The sequence below is a fragment of the Alternaria triticimaculans genome, assembly GCF_023758025.1.
Source record: "Alternaria triticimaculans strain BMP 0046 chromosome Unknown scaffold_2, whole genome shotgun sequence".
NCBI lineage: Eukaryota > Fungi > Ascomycota > Dothideomycetes > Pleosporales > Pleosporaceae > Alternaria > Alternaria triticimaculans.
The window spans coordinates 657845-673347 of NW_026055959.1; the positions used below are offsets into that span (position 1 = coordinate 657845).

General features: G+C 52.5%; 5 protein-coding genes across 5 annotated transcripts; 2 read left to right on the forward strand and 3 right to left on the reverse strand.

Annotated features, from left to right (window-relative positions):
• Positions 1-232: 232 nt before the first annotated feature.
• On the reverse strand, positions 233-5345 carry J4E78_001910 (uncharacterized protein; the record flags this gene model as incomplete). Its single annotated transcript, XM_049362563.1, has 6 exons — positions 233-655; positions 704-3892; positions 4210-4372; positions 4419-4780; positions 4839-5243; positions 5286-5345. 6 exons carry the CDS (start codon positions 5343-5345, stop codon positions 233-235), a joined length of 4602 nt encoding a protein of 1533 aa, XP_049225155.1.
• A 635-nt stretch (positions 5346-5980) lies between these two features.
• J4E78_001911 (uncharacterized protein) lies at positions 5981-7438 on the reverse strand (the record flags this gene model as incomplete). The annotated part of the gene is made up of 1 exon (XM_049362564.1): positions 5981-7438. The coding sequence occupies one exon, from the start codon at positions 7436-7438 to the stop codon at positions 5981-5983; it is 1458 nt and encodes a 485-aa protein (XP_049225156.1).
• An 876-nt stretch (positions 7439-8314) lies between these two features.
• On the forward strand, positions 8315-9987 carry J4E78_001912 (uncharacterized protein; the record flags this gene model as incomplete). The annotated part of the gene is made up of 2 exons (XM_049362565.1): positions 8315-8500; positions 8563-9987. The coding sequence occupies 2 exons, from the start codon at positions 8315-8317 to the stop codon at positions 9985-9987; spliced, it is 1611 nt and encodes a 536-aa protein (XP_049225157.1).
• Positions 9988-13333: 3346 nt separating this feature from the next.
• Positions 13334-14262, forward strand: J4E78_001913 (uncharacterized protein; the record flags this gene model as incomplete). Its single annotated transcript, XM_049362566.1, has 2 exons — positions 13334-13618; positions 13684-14262. The coding sequence occupies 2 exons, from the start codon at positions 13334-13336 to the stop codon at positions 14260-14262; spliced, it is 864 nt and encodes a 287-aa protein (XP_049225158.1).
• Positions 14263-15099: 837 nt separating this feature from the next.
• J4E78_001914 (uncharacterized protein) lies at positions 15100-15488 on the reverse strand (the record flags this gene model as incomplete). The annotated part of the gene is made up of 2 exons (XM_049362567.1): positions 15100-15435; positions 15486-15488. 2 exons carry the CDS (start codon positions 15486-15488, stop codon positions 15100-15102), a joined length of 339 nt encoding a protein of 112 aa, XP_049225159.1.
• Positions 15489-15503: the final 15 nt, after the last annotated feature.

Below are 15503 nucleotides of genomic sequence, written 5' to 3' on the forward strand. Positions count from 1 at the left end.
ACAGAAATTCTACAAAGACAACTCCAAATAGTCACGGCTCACGCGCCGATTCGCTAAAGTGAAATCAACTCCACCAATAAACACCAAGCTGGGAAACGTCAGGTATAGTCTGCCTTGCGTAAGCCGGCAATGACCACTGATTAACGCAACCGCGATGTCGCATCGCGGTACGCGTGATCAAAGAATGAAAGCAGAACAAAATCGAGTGGAGGGGCTGTAGTACTGAAGTACTCTAACGAGCTGGCGTGTCGGGTATGTCCCAGATATCCCTTCCATTCTCCTCTTTCTTCAATTCGGCACCGGCATCCTCCGGTCTAGTGTGTGAGTTCATGGCTCCGTTCGAGTTTGATGCGAATGGTATCGCGCCGTTTGATGTGAAGATAGGCAGATCAGCCCTCTTGCTTGGCGGTGACATGAGTGGAACTCCAGGCATGCTTGTATCCTCAGCATGTGTATTGGCAACCCACTGTAAAGTTGCCGAGGCCTGAGGATCTGATGCGTCGTGCGGAGTTACAAACTCTGAATTTCCGCCAAAGTTCTGCGCAGTGTAGTTGACAAACTCGGAAAGATTCGATGGGGGTGGAGGCGGAGGCGTATCGGCGCGGGAAGGTGGTGAAACATCCTTGAGTGGCTCTGTTACAGTGACGAAAGATGGCTGTGAAGTTAGCATATGTTTCATGTGCATTACGTGGTCAGAATTTACCATAGGTAGCTGTTCCCGGATTTGCTCGGGTGTTATAGCCATATCATGCAACTCAGTGGGTGGTTGCACGATTCCGCCAGAGATTCGACGATCGATTGGAGGTTGTTCCATGGAAGCTTGCATCTCCTGCTGTGGCAAGACAGTAGACGAGTCCATCTGTACTGGCTGAGGCTGTTCGAGCGGCGCAGAAGCAGCTACCTGCATCTGCGGGGCTTCGGGAACTGGGGATGCAGGTTTGGAAGTCTTTGCTGGACGACCTGGACCCCTTTTTGCGGTCGTCGCGGGTTTGGTCGCAGGCTTTGTTGGAGGAGCGCGAGCAGCCGGTGGCTTTCGGGTAGTTGTTCTTTTCGGTGCTTCGGCAGCCTTCAACTTCTTAGCCTTCTCCCTCTCCCGTGCATCATATTCCTCTTTTGAGGGCATCTTCAACGTAACCCGCTTTAAGCCTGAAGTAAGTGCGTCCATGCCATCATTCTCTTTGTCTTTAGGGGCACTGGGCTTGACTGATTGGGTCGAAGGCATTCTCGTAACGGCTGGACGTGGAGGCGCACGAGCTGCTGCAGCTGCCGTCGTTGTTGAGCCCCGTGCCTTCTTTATCGCAACTCCGTTGGCTGGAGCTGCAGAAGGCGCAACACTTCTCCGGCTTGCTGCTACACTTGGCGCACGACTAACACCCCTGTTGTCGCCGATTGAAGAGACGCTCGAAGCAATACTCATACGACGAGAAGCAGAGCTTGCTGGAGCTGGAGCTTCTGAGCTGGCTGGTGCAAAGTCGGCTATGGTCTGCCGCCTACTCGCCCGTGATTCTACACGAGATGTCTTTTCGTCGTCCGAACCAGGCTCAGCGTAGGAGGGAGCGGCTTTGCGACCACGCAGTTGTCGCCCTGATGTATCTGTGCGGGCTGGGGCCGCAGCAGACGCAGCAGGCTTCTCCTTTTTGGCTTTGACCTCGGCTAAATCCTCTGGTCGGTGGCTACGAGTTTGGCGATCCGATGGTACCAGCAAAGTACGCAGAGCATGGGCGGCAGTAGCCCAGTCAACCTCCGGTGGTGGTGGGGTGGGCGCTCTCAATGGATTTGAGGCGTACTTGGCGGAAAGGCTACGATTAATCTTGGTTGGATCCACGACTTTGGCTACGTAGGACTGGGTGGGCGAAGAAAAATGGGCGAGACGGTCAGTGCGTGTCGTCTTCGAGACATGTACGGGCGGAGGCGGAACGAGGCCATCCAATTCGGACAAACGATCTGTATGCCACCATTGAGGATCGTAGCTGACGGACGTGAGCTCTGCTTCGACAGACTGCATGGGAACGTCTTCGTCCTGTATGCTGATTCCACTAAGTCTGTTGCGCATGGAGTGGGAGAGGCCGGTGGATGGTTCTGAGGCCTTCAAGACTTGGCCATCCACAAGACCACTCAAATGACTGAAGACACCACTAGTGAGCGCTCGATCGCTGTACCCGCCCTCCAAGACTGAGATGACACGCCCTTCCACTGATGTGCCCTCTTCTTCAGCCAACCGGACTACGTCCCGAGTGAAACGAGCGTAGAATTCAGTAGGCACGTTGACGCTATGGCGTTGCATTCCGGCAGTCTCCCACTCACTCGCATCGAAACCAGCAGATAGGAAGATGGCTGCCTTTGGGGCGGGCTGGTTTGGCGTGGACCGTAGGCGGTTGGTGTGGTGTTTGAGATATTGACGCGTCTTCTCAAGTAGTACTAAGTACTTCTCCTCATAGATTTCCCAGAACTGCTCGGGTGTCTTCCATGATTGTAGATGGACGTTCCAGATGGACTGACCATGGGCGTTGTCGATACAGAGACTAGCCGCCTGGACTTTGTCATCGTCGCCATCCTCACATGGGTACGAGTTGATGTCGTGTAAGCTGAAGTAGCCGATCGAAGTCTTCTTCCAGTTGGGGGTGTTTTTGGGCATGTTCTGGACCTTCTTGTTACGCGCCCATGTTATAGCCTGCGAGCCGTCTCCGTGGTGCAGATCAAAGTCAATGATGGCCGCGTGAGTGAGTCCGTATGTCATCATAGCGTGTTCAATGCCAACGTGAACATTATTCAGCCAGCAAAAACCCGAGGGAAAGTCGTCAGAACAGTGGTGGCCAGGCGGACGGATGCAGACAAAAGCTCTAGAAGGACCGCCGCCTAAACTTGTTCCCTGGAAGACAGCGTCCACAGCGTCCAAGACACCTCCCAGAGCACCCTGAAAAGCGTTGAGCGATTCGGGACAGAGGTAAAGGTCACCGGCGTGGAGTTGTTGCTTGGGCGCTTGTCCTTGGACTGCAGGAGTGTCCCTGGCCAGCTCCTTCCCAGTTGATGCGAGCTTCCGCTCCGCATTGTCGCAGAGTGTCTTGAGTTCGCCCATCCACTTTGTTCCGTGTACGTTTGTGACGACCTGCGAAGTGATATCGACGGCGCGCGAAGTCTTGCGAATCTTGAAAGGGACGCGTTCGGGTGGGTTGTGGTGTGGATGTGGCGGGTTGTCTCCCTCAGCATGGCGTTCGCCGAGCCGTACGTAAGCCGCCGATATGCCCAAGACACTCGCCAGTATTCTCTCGGGTCGCTCCATGATCAAGCTGAGGTGGCTCTTGGATGTCTTGGGACGTGAGAAGCGATGGCCGTAGCATTGGTCGTGCACGATGACGACAGTTCCTGCGTTGACTGCGCCTGCCATGCCCTCATGTCGGGCCAGCTCCTTCTTGAAGTACTCCTCGGCGACATCACATGCGCGCAGAGGTGGCTTCTCTTCTACATGTGTGGGGCCCAGCGGGCTCTTGGGCATGGGTGCCTGCATATTCGGATTGAACGACGACCGGCGGGAAGCGGAACTTCGGGGAGTGCCCGGTCGGGGAGGGTCGCCGCGGAGGGAAGAGGTCGAGGTCTTCCTGCCCAGGGTGGGCGTAGAGGAGCGGAAACTGGCTACACTGGGACTGCGCTGGATGGCATTGGCTTTGAAGTTGGGCGTCGAGGGCGTCCGGCGCAGGTCAGCGGAACTTCTGGGCGAGTTTAAGGCGGGAGACTGCGGTAGCGGGGTGTTGGAGGCTGAGTGCAGGGACAGGCGTTTGAGCGGGTGTGAAAGGAGGTTCGCGTCGCCGTTTGTTTGTCGCGCCCCGCGTGGAGTGCCAGGCCTCGCGGCGGCGGGGCTTGACCGCGGATGGTTCGACATCTTGGCGCTCTCTGCCTGCGGTGCAGGACGTCGCCCGTCGTGTGTGCGGGCGTACGATGTCCCGTATCGTGTGTCTTGGGGTGAAAGAAGAAAGGCGCGCTATGACGGAGCCATAACGCGTGCAGGCCACCTGCGTCCAAGCAGGGTCCCGCCCCTAAGCGAGCCCCTAGGGCAGCAACGGTCAGTAGGCTGTCTCTTCACATGTGCTATCCTTACGTGGAATCTAGCCATTAGACGCGAACCTCATGGATTAATTGCCTAGGATCTGCCATATTCTAGCATACATCCTTCGCTGTGTATCAACCCGAGCTCTGCTGCATGATACAACTCACACCTTCCTTCAGATCCACCAATGCCTTCTTCGAGGCGCTGTGCATGGGAAAGAAGTCGGGTGCGCCATGTGGCAACCCAGTGTAAACCTCCATCTTGGTCGGTGTGCCGGCGTCTTGGAGGAGACTTTCGTACACGAGCGCTTCATCACGAAGTGGATCAGTCCTACGCCCGTCAGCACTGTTCAGCATCTACGACATATCGCACTCACCCCATAACCTGCAGATACGTAGCGGGTTGGCCTTTATGGGTCTTCCAGATCAACGGACTCATCAACGGTGACATAGGGTCTGGTTTGTAGTTGCCATAGAACCATTCGATGGCTTGTCGGCTCAGTACCAAGCCGTCTTTGTGGTCCTCCCAGCTGGATATGTGTGGCTTGTACTCTTCTGGCATGGCTTCGCGATGACACAACGGGGCAGATAGGAGGACGACGCCAGTCACCTTCGGAGACAAGTTGTCGTCAACAACTTGATGAGCTGCGACAGCTGCCAGATTACCTCCAGCTGATGTTCCTCCCACGATGAAGCCTTTGGATAGGTCGGCGCCCAACGAAGCTGCGTTTTCGGCACACTGAAGATGTGTAAATCAGTCTCTTGGAATTAGAAGAAATGACTGTGCATGAACTCACCCATTTGACCGCATCGATAGCATCATGCGCGGCAGTAGGAAAGACGTGTTCAGGCCCATACCTATACCCAATGCTTACGACCGTAAAGCCCAACTCTTTTACCAAAACTTCCGCCATGCCCTCGCCATACTCCGGCATCCCAAAACTCCATCCTCCGCCGTGGAAGTACACATACAATGGCCCTGCCTCTTGGCCCTCTGGATGGTACACCAGCGAACGCATCGATGCGCCATCGCGCGTGGGGATCTGAATTTCGGATTTGTGGTACCCGGTCCAGTCTGGGAAAGTCACAATACCAGCTGCGATCAGTTGAGCGATTTGCTCATTGAAAGACTGACGCAATTCGACAGCCGATGAGTAGTCTTCGAAAGACTTGCTCGGTGGTAGATTTGGTAGCAGCTTACTCTGTTAGCGAAGTGCGTGTATGGACTTGCTTATGGCTCGCACAGCTTCCAATTCGGCGTCCATCTTGCTATAACCCTTCCATGTTGATGAGTCGATCGGCATTTTTAATTGGGTTCCGAGACAATTTGCACTTGAAGGTAAGGTAGATAGGATCAGAGGGTTGTTTTGAGAACTTGAAGAAGTGCTGTGGACGGGCGCGGGGTTTGTACAATACACAGCTTACGCCTTGCATTAGGTAGGCACGCCTGATGCGAGAGCCAAGCAGGCAGCCTCGTACACTCTTTTGACAACTGCACCTACTCAGTCCAATCAACGCGAGTAAGCAAGCCTAGCCGTCATTCCATGAGTAAATACGCCAAGAGTTACTCCCCGTTGGTCCCTAATCTGCGTTGCTTCGGCCGTCAGCTGCGGGGCGTCCCTTCCTTTGCCTTCCCTCGTACAAGCTGACTTTCTGACATGACCTGGGCCCGCTCTCGCATGTATACAAGCCCCTCTTTACTGAGACCCGGTCGCGTTCTGGTCAAATCCCCGATGCACCTCGTGCAAGGGAAAGCCGAACAGATGCGCTGCAGTCTACACTGATGCTGAACCCTAAGCTGACCAAACCCTTAAGGTATTGCAAACTTCTAGGAGGGTGATGTCCAATTGCTTCCTCATATGGAGTAGACACGTAGCCGCTAAGTGGCCACAGCCATACCATTGCGTCATTGGATGTATAGTTGTCCACGGCAAGGCGTCTAGGAGCTCTTCGCAGGAGGTTGCCGACCGATTTGTGGGCTAGTTGAACGCTTTCGCTTTAACGGTGCATCATCCTTATGGTTGTCGGTGTCTTGATTCTGTTCAACGCCAGCTGAAGCATGAATTGCTGAAACATCATTCGTTTCGTCGGCATCGCTCTCAGGCTCGGTATCGCCGCCGGTATGCTCGTCCGTAGCGATCCCAGTTTCTGCCATGGAGAATGAAAGTCCAGTATGTGCCTGGCCGGTCTCTTCCGCTGGCACTTGGGGAGGATCTGAGACGGTGCCTTTGGCATCTTCACCAATCTTTGGAGATCCATGTTCAGGTTGCTGGTTTGCCGCTGCACTTTGGATCTCCTCTTGGAAAGCATTTACCACTTTAGCATACTCTCTGGCTAATATTTTACGAAGCTGCGGAAAGATCCCGCGTAGCTTTATGCACTCATCCGTTGTCGCAATCCGGGTTGAAGCAATATGTCGAAGTGTACAGTCAGTAGTGAGCTGTCCAGGGTGTATCTCCTCCTCATTCGCTATCTTCTGACGAAGCTCTACCAGCCGATCGTACAACGCTCTCGAATCAGTATCAAGTTCCGTCGACACCTCATCATCTTCCTCCATCGAAAAGAACCAACTAGCTTGTCGACTTGAGCCATGCGGGTGGATGGACTGCAAGTAAATTGGCTTGGGCTCAGGAAAAACACCCGAAGTGTGTTCTTTGTAAGCCCTAGTTTCTTCTACCCGTGCTGGTAGGGGCGGACAAGGCTGCATGTTCAGTCGTAGCGCATTCAGCCTATGGTAGATCATAAGTCCTGCATATGCATCTGCAACGGCGTACTGTATAAGCTCTTGGTTTGTTTCAAGCGGCGCCAGCCAATCTTTGTGCATGTGCTCAGTTTTCTTCAACGTGTATCCCGGGAAGTACTTCTCGACCAGACCTCTGAGACCTCCTGGATAATAAGAAGAATTAAAGTTTGGCCTGCCCGGATTGACCAACACTTGGAAATAGCTCAGCTCGATCGCGCCCTTCGGTTGTAGCTGGAAGTACTTGTTGAGTCGGTAGAAATCTCCCATGATAGATTGGCCCGTCTTCAGTACAGTGGGGCTCTCGATGAGCGTGCGCAACGACGGCGCAATGAGCTGATCGGCTGCATCTCCGTCATGACGTCCGATGTGAAACAAGGCTATTTTGCCCTCGCTCGCAACCTGGATGAGTGCTACTCTTCCCTTGAGGACTTCTGTCTCTGGCCAAACCCATTCCATGTCAAAGCCCACGACAGCCTCATCGAGAAAGTCGCGCGCCAATTGTTCGGATTTGGTCAAGTTGTCGCTGTAAAGAACCTCAGGGGGTAGATCTTGCGGACCCTGGAAACAATCGTGGCTGAACAGCACCCGCGAGCCATTGGGCTTTGGCTTCAGACGGAAGGAGCGAGGCCATGGGGGGTCCACGGCGCCGGCCATTGCCGCCATGACTTAGTCGATTATGGTAACAAGAGCTTCGCAAAAAGCATAGGTAGCGAGACGGTAAACTTCAAAAGGCGATAAGAAAGCGAAGGCGAGCAGTGGGGCTGCCGTTGCTAGTTCAAGCTTAGTGTTGACCCACGCCTCACTCCGCTTTCCTGGTCCGGCCTTCGGAGCCGCTCCCCTCATCAGCCCAGGAACAACGACCTCTTCGCCCTCATCTTCAAGACACAATGTGAACCCACGAATCTCTCGTAAGCGAGAATACTGTTACAGCTATTGAAATATATGCAACCCACTTATTGCATGAAGCTCACCGATCGGACATTTCTGCACATGCAACGACGGCTACGTTTTTCCGCTGCGTCGAGACGCCATGAGAACTAACAGCAGCTGAAGAAATGTCTACTGACGCGAATCAGTGTGTAGATGCAGTAAGTGTTTAAGCTTCCACGAGACGTTATAGGCGATCTGAGTTGCAGTTCACAATCGTGGCGGGCGCACGCGTACTTGGGGATACGGCTTAGGCCCAACTGAGGATAGCCCCAGATCCCCATCGTGCTGGTCGTGGAAACTACTCATGTAGTGGCCGCCACAACCTAGGTACCATCGTACATTACTCGACTGGCATCTTGACTAAATCTTGACCAGCTGCGAACATTCTATCTAGACAAGCCATGGTGTTGCTAGGAAGGTCCCCACCCTGCCTCACAGCTCGCCACTGCCCGGGGTCACGCCCGGCAGCACCAGACTGGCGGGCTCATGCGCTCTTTAGTCGTGGCAAAGGAATCCAGGATGTTATAAGAAAGTGCCCCCGAGTCGTGCTGTGGGGTTGTTGTTTGTCGCACATGTTTCTTGGGCACTTAACATCCAGCCATGATGCGATTTAGTCAATTTGTTCTCCTGGGCTTCTTCCCAAGCGTACTACTTGCACAACAGACATTCGAGTCACCTGACTTTGATGTTACCGCTGCATTATTGGACAATGGTGTAAACGTCTCCGACATCCCTGACCCAGCCGACCTATCTAAGCGAACCAGCTCAGGCTCATGTTCGGTTGCTGTAAGTCTCATCTGCCTTCACGCGTTATCTCTTTCCAGGTATGGTACTAACCACCACCTTAGTGTAGCGCTCTTGAACGCATCTTCGGTGATGCGAAGGTCGAGACTCAGGAAGAGACAGGCTACGGCGTAGCTGTGAACTACTTCTGGTCACAGCAACAGCGCGAAGCACAACCGTATTGCGTCTTCAAACCCGAGGAAGCACGCGATGTGTCTACTCTCGTTCTGTTGTCGCGTCTCACTCAATGCCCTTTTGCAGTACGAAGTGGAGGGCATGCAGCATTCACTGGAGCATCGAGCAATGATGGTGGCATCACTGTCATCTTCGAGCGCATGAAGAAGATCACACTGTCGGAAGATAAGAAGGTTGCTGCCATTGAACCTGGTAGCCTTTGGTACGACATCTATTCAACCCTGGCCAAGGACAATCTTGCGGTCATAGGCGGTCGCGTCTCTGCTATCGGTATCGGAGGTCTCACGACGGGAGGCGGCATCTCGTTCTTCTCTAACGAATACGGCTGGGCATGTGACAACGTTGCGTCTTTCGAGGTCGTTACCGCGTCGGGTCGCATCGTACAAGCAAGCCAGAAGTCGTACCCAGACCTGTACTGGGCATTGAGAGGTGGCGGCAACAATGTCGGCATCGTCACGACCTTCAATCTCGAAACTTTCGCTCACGGCCCGTTGATGCTTGGGGGGCAGAGAAGGTTCTTTGAGGAAAGCTTCCCTGCTGCTATCGATGCTTTCGTGAACTTGGGGTCGAACAAAGAGGCTGATCCAAAAGCTGCTCAGTTCTTAGCCATCTTCCTGGATGCCGCTTCGAACACAAAGATCGCGGTTGCCGAGCTGGAGTACTCTGACCCTGTTCTTGACGCTCCAGTCTTCGACGAGTATCGCGCGGTTCCTGCCTTCCAGGACACCTTACAATTGAACACGCTGGCCAACTTCACGCAAATGCTGAACGACAGCAACCCCAACGGCTATCGAGACTCATTCTGGACTGCTTCATCCAAGCTAGACTACGGGATGGTAGAGTTCATGTTCGACGCCACGTTCGAAGAGTTCGAGAAGATCCGAGATGTTGCCGGTATCCTACCTGCGAACACCTTCCAGGTCATCACTGTCGCACAGCTCACGCAAATGCAGAAGAAGGGCGGAAATGCACTAGGCCTTGTGCCCGCCGACGGCCCAATTCTCCTCATAAACTTGAGCAGCCGCTGGGATAAAAAGGAGGACGATGAGCGCGTGTTAAAGGCGAACGCCAACATCGTCAGGAAAATGGAGGCCGAGGCAAAGCGCAGGGATATGGTCAATGACTACATCTACATGAACTACGCCAGCCAGTTCCAGAATGTAGTTGAGAGCTATGGGAAAAGTGCGAACAAGCTGAGGGCTATCGCCCGCAAGTATGACCCTACTGAGGTTTTCCAGAAGCTGCAGCCGGGTTACTTCAAGCTGCAGGGGCCGCCAAATAAGAATTGGCCATGATGATCACGTTCATAAGACGATATATCTTCCCACGAATACATGAATCAAACGTATCAATATGTTGGTGCAACATTGACGAGCACGGCCAGCCTTTCCATGCGCTGGGCGGGACGCGAATGCGCTCCAATTTCCAGATCTATTACAGCATCATACCAAAGGAACAGATTGCACATTTATCCAGATCCGATAACCTAGAAGTCCACATCGCGTTAAAACTCAGCCAAATATCGTTATGTATGATAATGTAGTCTGCAGCGCCCCAGTTCAGTTCCTTCCTTGTATCAGATGACATCATCAAGGTTGGCTCTAGCCTAATTCGTCGGCCTTCTAGTCCACGGGCGCGTCCTTACTACTTCAAGCACGCTGTATTGTATCTTTCAATTAGAGTGTGTACATGCGCCTTACATCCTCTCATGACCACTACTGTGGACAGGATCAAGTATTTCCGGGCTGATACTGGAGTGGCTTGCTGCGCACCGCGTCGTGCCCTCAGGTCGGCAAGGCAGCCACATTTAGCCCCCATCCTGCGTGCTGTCAGCCGTGGCGGGCTACTTGAGCGTCGCGCCCCCGCTTTTCATCAACCATCCTCCTAGCAGCTTACAAACATTGCGCAACGACGATTACCGACTCCCGAATGGCACTTGACGGTCTGGAAGCGAAGTTTGAAGAGTGCGTATTGGGAGAACCCGACGAACCCTGCGATAGCGCAAATACCACATCACCTTATGGCGAGCGACTACTCCAGCCTGATGAAATTCGACTTCTCTCCATCCATCGCGGGGCCGATGGTTTGCAGTTGACCGTTGCCCCGCACAAATTTCAGGATGATCTCGAATACGACGCGGTCTCCTATGTCTGGGGGGCAGCGGAAGCGTCTGTCAACGTCCCATGTAATGGGAAGAACCTTGCAGTTACACCCACTGTTTACGAGATGCTTCAGCACCTGTACCCTTATCGCTCGTACTGGCTAGACTCTATATGCATCAATCAGCAAGACGCCGAAGAGAAGGCGGTACAGATACCGTTAATGCATCGAATCTACTCCCTCGCTGAGTTCGTCGTCATATGGATGGGCCTTCCCACGGCGCAGAGTGAGCAGTTCATGCTCGGATTTTCCAGCGCATTGCAAATGGAAAGAGAGTGGAATTCAATGCTCGATCAGGGTCTTCAACCCAGGGTTCAGAAACCGGATTTGTTCCGCACAGATGAGCCTTTCTGGCTTGGTATGACACAAATTTGCAAAGACGAGTGGTTTGAACGTCTATGGACCTTTCAAGAGGTAGTTCTTGCAAGACAGCCTGTCATGCTGCTAGGACCTCTTCGGTTACAATTTGAAGAGTTTCTTGAATTCATCTGTGAAGGGTGGTTTAGAACCGAGGCATATATGCACCACTGGCCGCGGCTTTTCGAGATGTTTAAGGGCTTAGGGAAATCTGCGGAACAGTTCCTAACCTTGAGAAGATATCGCAAGGAAGTTTCATCGGACGGCGCGGTACCTATCTATCAAATACCCTACCTTCTCCATGCGCTACGCGACCGACATGTAAGGGAGCCGGTGGATCGAGCCTGGGCAGTCACCGGATTGTTGAGCTATCATCTCAGATCGAAATTGGAGCCAGAAGTTGATTACAGCGATAACGCTCGAGCTGACTTCTGGGAAACGCACATGCGGTTCGCGAGGACGATCATAGCCGCAGAGCAAACGCTGTGCCTACTGAGAATGCCGCCCACAACTGAGGGAAGACCGCAATCATCTCCGTCTTGGTGCCCAGCTCTGGAGGGTGTTCCAGCGTGTGGGCTCTTTATAAAAGGTGCTTGGGCCGATCGTGTGAGCGAACAAGAGCATAAACAACTTTTACAGGAGGTTGTAGAAGAAGAAGTTCAAGTTCAGCAATCTAATGACCCGAGGCAGCGGGAGATCCCATTTGTATCTCGCAAGCTCATCTCGTTTGGGAAGGAGAATGATTACCTGAACACTTGCGGTTATCTTTTGGATACAATATTTGAGGTCGTGGATAATCAAGAGCTGCACGGGTGTAACGACTACTTATCGGAAGTAGATATGCGAAAGCGTAATATGGACAATCCTATACATGCGGCAAATGTGGATGTTTTAACTCGCAGCCTCCACCTGGCTCGTCAAACGGCTCACGACACAGAAGACGGTAGTGTTAGTATACCTTCAGAGTACCTGATGGCTCTACTCATGGACACGAGGATCTCTACAGAAGCAGTGACTGCTTACAAGGATGGATGGAGTATATTCAGAAATGGAGATTTCAAATATTATCACGAACTTCCAGCTGAACGGCAATCGCGGGCGGATCTCTGGGTAAATACATTGCATAGTATTGCTGGTCATTCTTTCTTCAATACCAGCGGCGGCCGGTTCGGTATCGCCACGCCAGGATGCAAGCCCGGTGACAAGGTCTGTGTCTTCTACGGCGAACTCCCCCTTCACATATTACGATGGCCAGAACCCGAGCACGAAACCGGACCACTCCATGGAGAAGGTCCCGCTGAGTTCTGCGGCGTCGCATTCGTTCCACACCTTATGAAGCCGCATGAGCAAGAAGCAGCTCGACTTGGACCGGACGAGATCTTTGTCATTGGGTAGCAGATCTCGTAAGCGACAAGGAGGATCACCGGGCTGGAGGCGCGATTGTCAACAACATCGTAATGCAGTCTAATAGAACGACGTATATAGAAGAACCTACAGTCTTAAGTTTGTCCCCGTAGACTACAATGTCGTGTCGCGAGTTATTTTCTACTTACATCTACACCCTAGAGCTATGCATTACACTTCGTCTCGTCCTGGGTTAATCTAAAGTTTGTCTCTGCAGACTACATCCTAACCCCCCAAGTTGTACGGTACGTACATACTAAGCCCTGGCCATAGACACGCAATTTTGTCTCGTCCTGCGTGAACGCGAAAAATAGCGAATACCTCCCAGCTGCTGCATGACTACAGTATACACTACGTAAAAAGACCATGTTGGTATCAGCCCTGCCTCAAATCCAACACTTGTCCAGCCACCTATGCTTCCAGCTGAACAGCAATTGAGGGCTAAGCTCTAAGGCAACACAGAATTCTAGTAGTGTGTAGCCGTGTGTGGAAGCTCGGTGTTTGGATTACAATCACGTTCCGAGACAGTCTTTCACTATGTTAGATAAGTTGTTGCCTTGTCTCAAATTGTATCAACCCACTTCCCTCTTTCTTAAAGGGTGCCTCGGTTAACAATGAGCAAACACTCAGACCATTCAGATACATCCGACTACGAAAAGATAAAAGTCCAACGGGCCTTCCAAGCCTTCCAAAAGTAACCCCTATCTCGTTTGTTCGAATATGGCCCTGCCCCCCTATACAACCTACCAAGGCGTCGGCGTACCCATAACCTTCGTTGTCGGTCCTAAGGCCAATCCAACGCGATTCGACGTACACCACTCTCTCCTCTCAAAAGTCTCCCCTTTATTCACTATGCCCAACGGCCTGCCCCGCATCATACTAAGCGACATCTTGCTCCCAAACGCCGAACCTGATACCTTCCGGACCCTCTTCAAATGGCTGTACGAGCGCCAACCCCCTGACTATACAACCGACGCGAAATTGTTGGACCTGATGAAACTGTGGGTAAGATATGTTGATGCACGAACGGAATATGAGACCTTCACTGACTTGTTACTCCCACATCTTAGATATTGGCCGGCGAACTCGGAATCTGGAGGACTCAAAATACGGTGCTGAGATTGGGTATGGCGCTGATGCAACCAAAGTACTTCGTTTGTCGTCTGGACACGGTCAGGTGGGTGTACGAGAACACACCCGCTGGTTCACCGCTGCGTAACTACATCACCGCAATTTTCTGCCAGCGCGGTCCACCCATCACGCCCTCCATGTTCTCGCCCGAGAACGAGCAGCTTGGTATCTTTCGCGACGCAGTAGGGTTCCTGCGTACACTGAATTTAGTTCGCGCAGGCAACCCGACGGGTACGGGCGGATACAACCTCCATGCGCTGTTTCCTATTCATCATTCGTGGTCGCCGGGCGAAGGCGAGCTCGCGCCAGTGCGGGTTCGTGGATGTTTGGTAACGGGAGGAGAGGAAGTGGAGTGGATCAAGATCGAATATCCGCTCCCTTCTTTCCTAGTGTGGGGCGCAAAGTGGGAAGTGTTGCCGGACATGCACTTTGTGAGCCAAGACGGCGTTCGAGCGGCGGCACAAAATTTGTTGAAGCAGATCGAGTTCCCGGATAGATCGGGCGCACAAAATATCTAGTGGCGCAGTGCTGCAGAGAGATATCTAGACCCATAAACTCTGGACAAGATCTCATTGATTTACGCCTGGTCTTTGGTCAGTAGACCATGTATTTTGGAGTTTTTGGGGTAGAGTAGCATATCATCATCTTCTTGACCTTCAGAAACTTCGACCTCTTAAACAATTCGCGGAGACACAAAATTTTAAGCAAACGTGCCAAGCGATTGGGATATGAAGCAGATGTTTATTGCAGTGTCGACGTTGACTCTAGTGTACCAGCTTCCTTTCCCACTGCGAGATAGAGATTGATCATGTAACAGATACTATCAAGATATCTGTATATACCACCATTTTTGTGTTAGACAGAGAAAGAAACACGTAACGTTTGAGTGACGATGAAGTAAAGCGCGTGGCCACAGGAGTCATGAGCAGCGCTTGCTATGAAATCAGGGGGAAGGGTATTGCCAACAGCCAAGGAAATATGTATACAAACGCCAGTACCCCTTTAAACCCAGTTTTGTGGTGATACAATAGATATGGAAGAAGAATGAATGATCATGAGGACTCATGTAGCGATGCAATACCTAACGTGCAGGGTGCTGCCTTCGTTGGTGTCGCAGGAGGTTGTCCCTGCGAGAAAAGCCGTCGAGGTTACCACAGCCGGGATGTGGGCAGAGGTATTTGTCCGTTGCGAAAGAAGGGTCATTATGTTGTGGTAGATGTCTCCGCAAATCTTTCGGATAGTCGAAGCTCATGGGACATTTCGAGCACACGTGAGGCTTATCGGTCGAATGTTTCTTCTGATGGCGACTACAACGGTAAGCCGACAATCCGGTACGCTTGATCCAGTGGTAGGACTTACTTCAAATCACATTGACGGTTGAAAGTCTTACTGCAGCCGTCCTTGTCGCAATGGAAACCACCCGGGCGAGGTGGTTGTCGCTTCCGATTGCGTGGTGTCGCTAAGCGATCACCAGGGTTATAGGTATCTTCAACATGCGCTTGCACAGTGGCTGGCTGCACCATGGTCTCGTTCGCATCCATGACTTGGACGTGCTCTCTGAGCAAGGGCTGCCCCTCGTTGACAAATTCGTATATCGGTGCTAGGTCTGGTTGCGTACGATCGAAGCCGAGCGGCGGCATGTGCAAGACACTGGGGTCTACGTAGAAAGGGCTCGCTGCGCCATATGGGTTCTGAATGAAGCTGTTAGCATGCGCCATAGAGAAGGGACTCAGAATCCTACCATGTGCCCGTGAAAGCA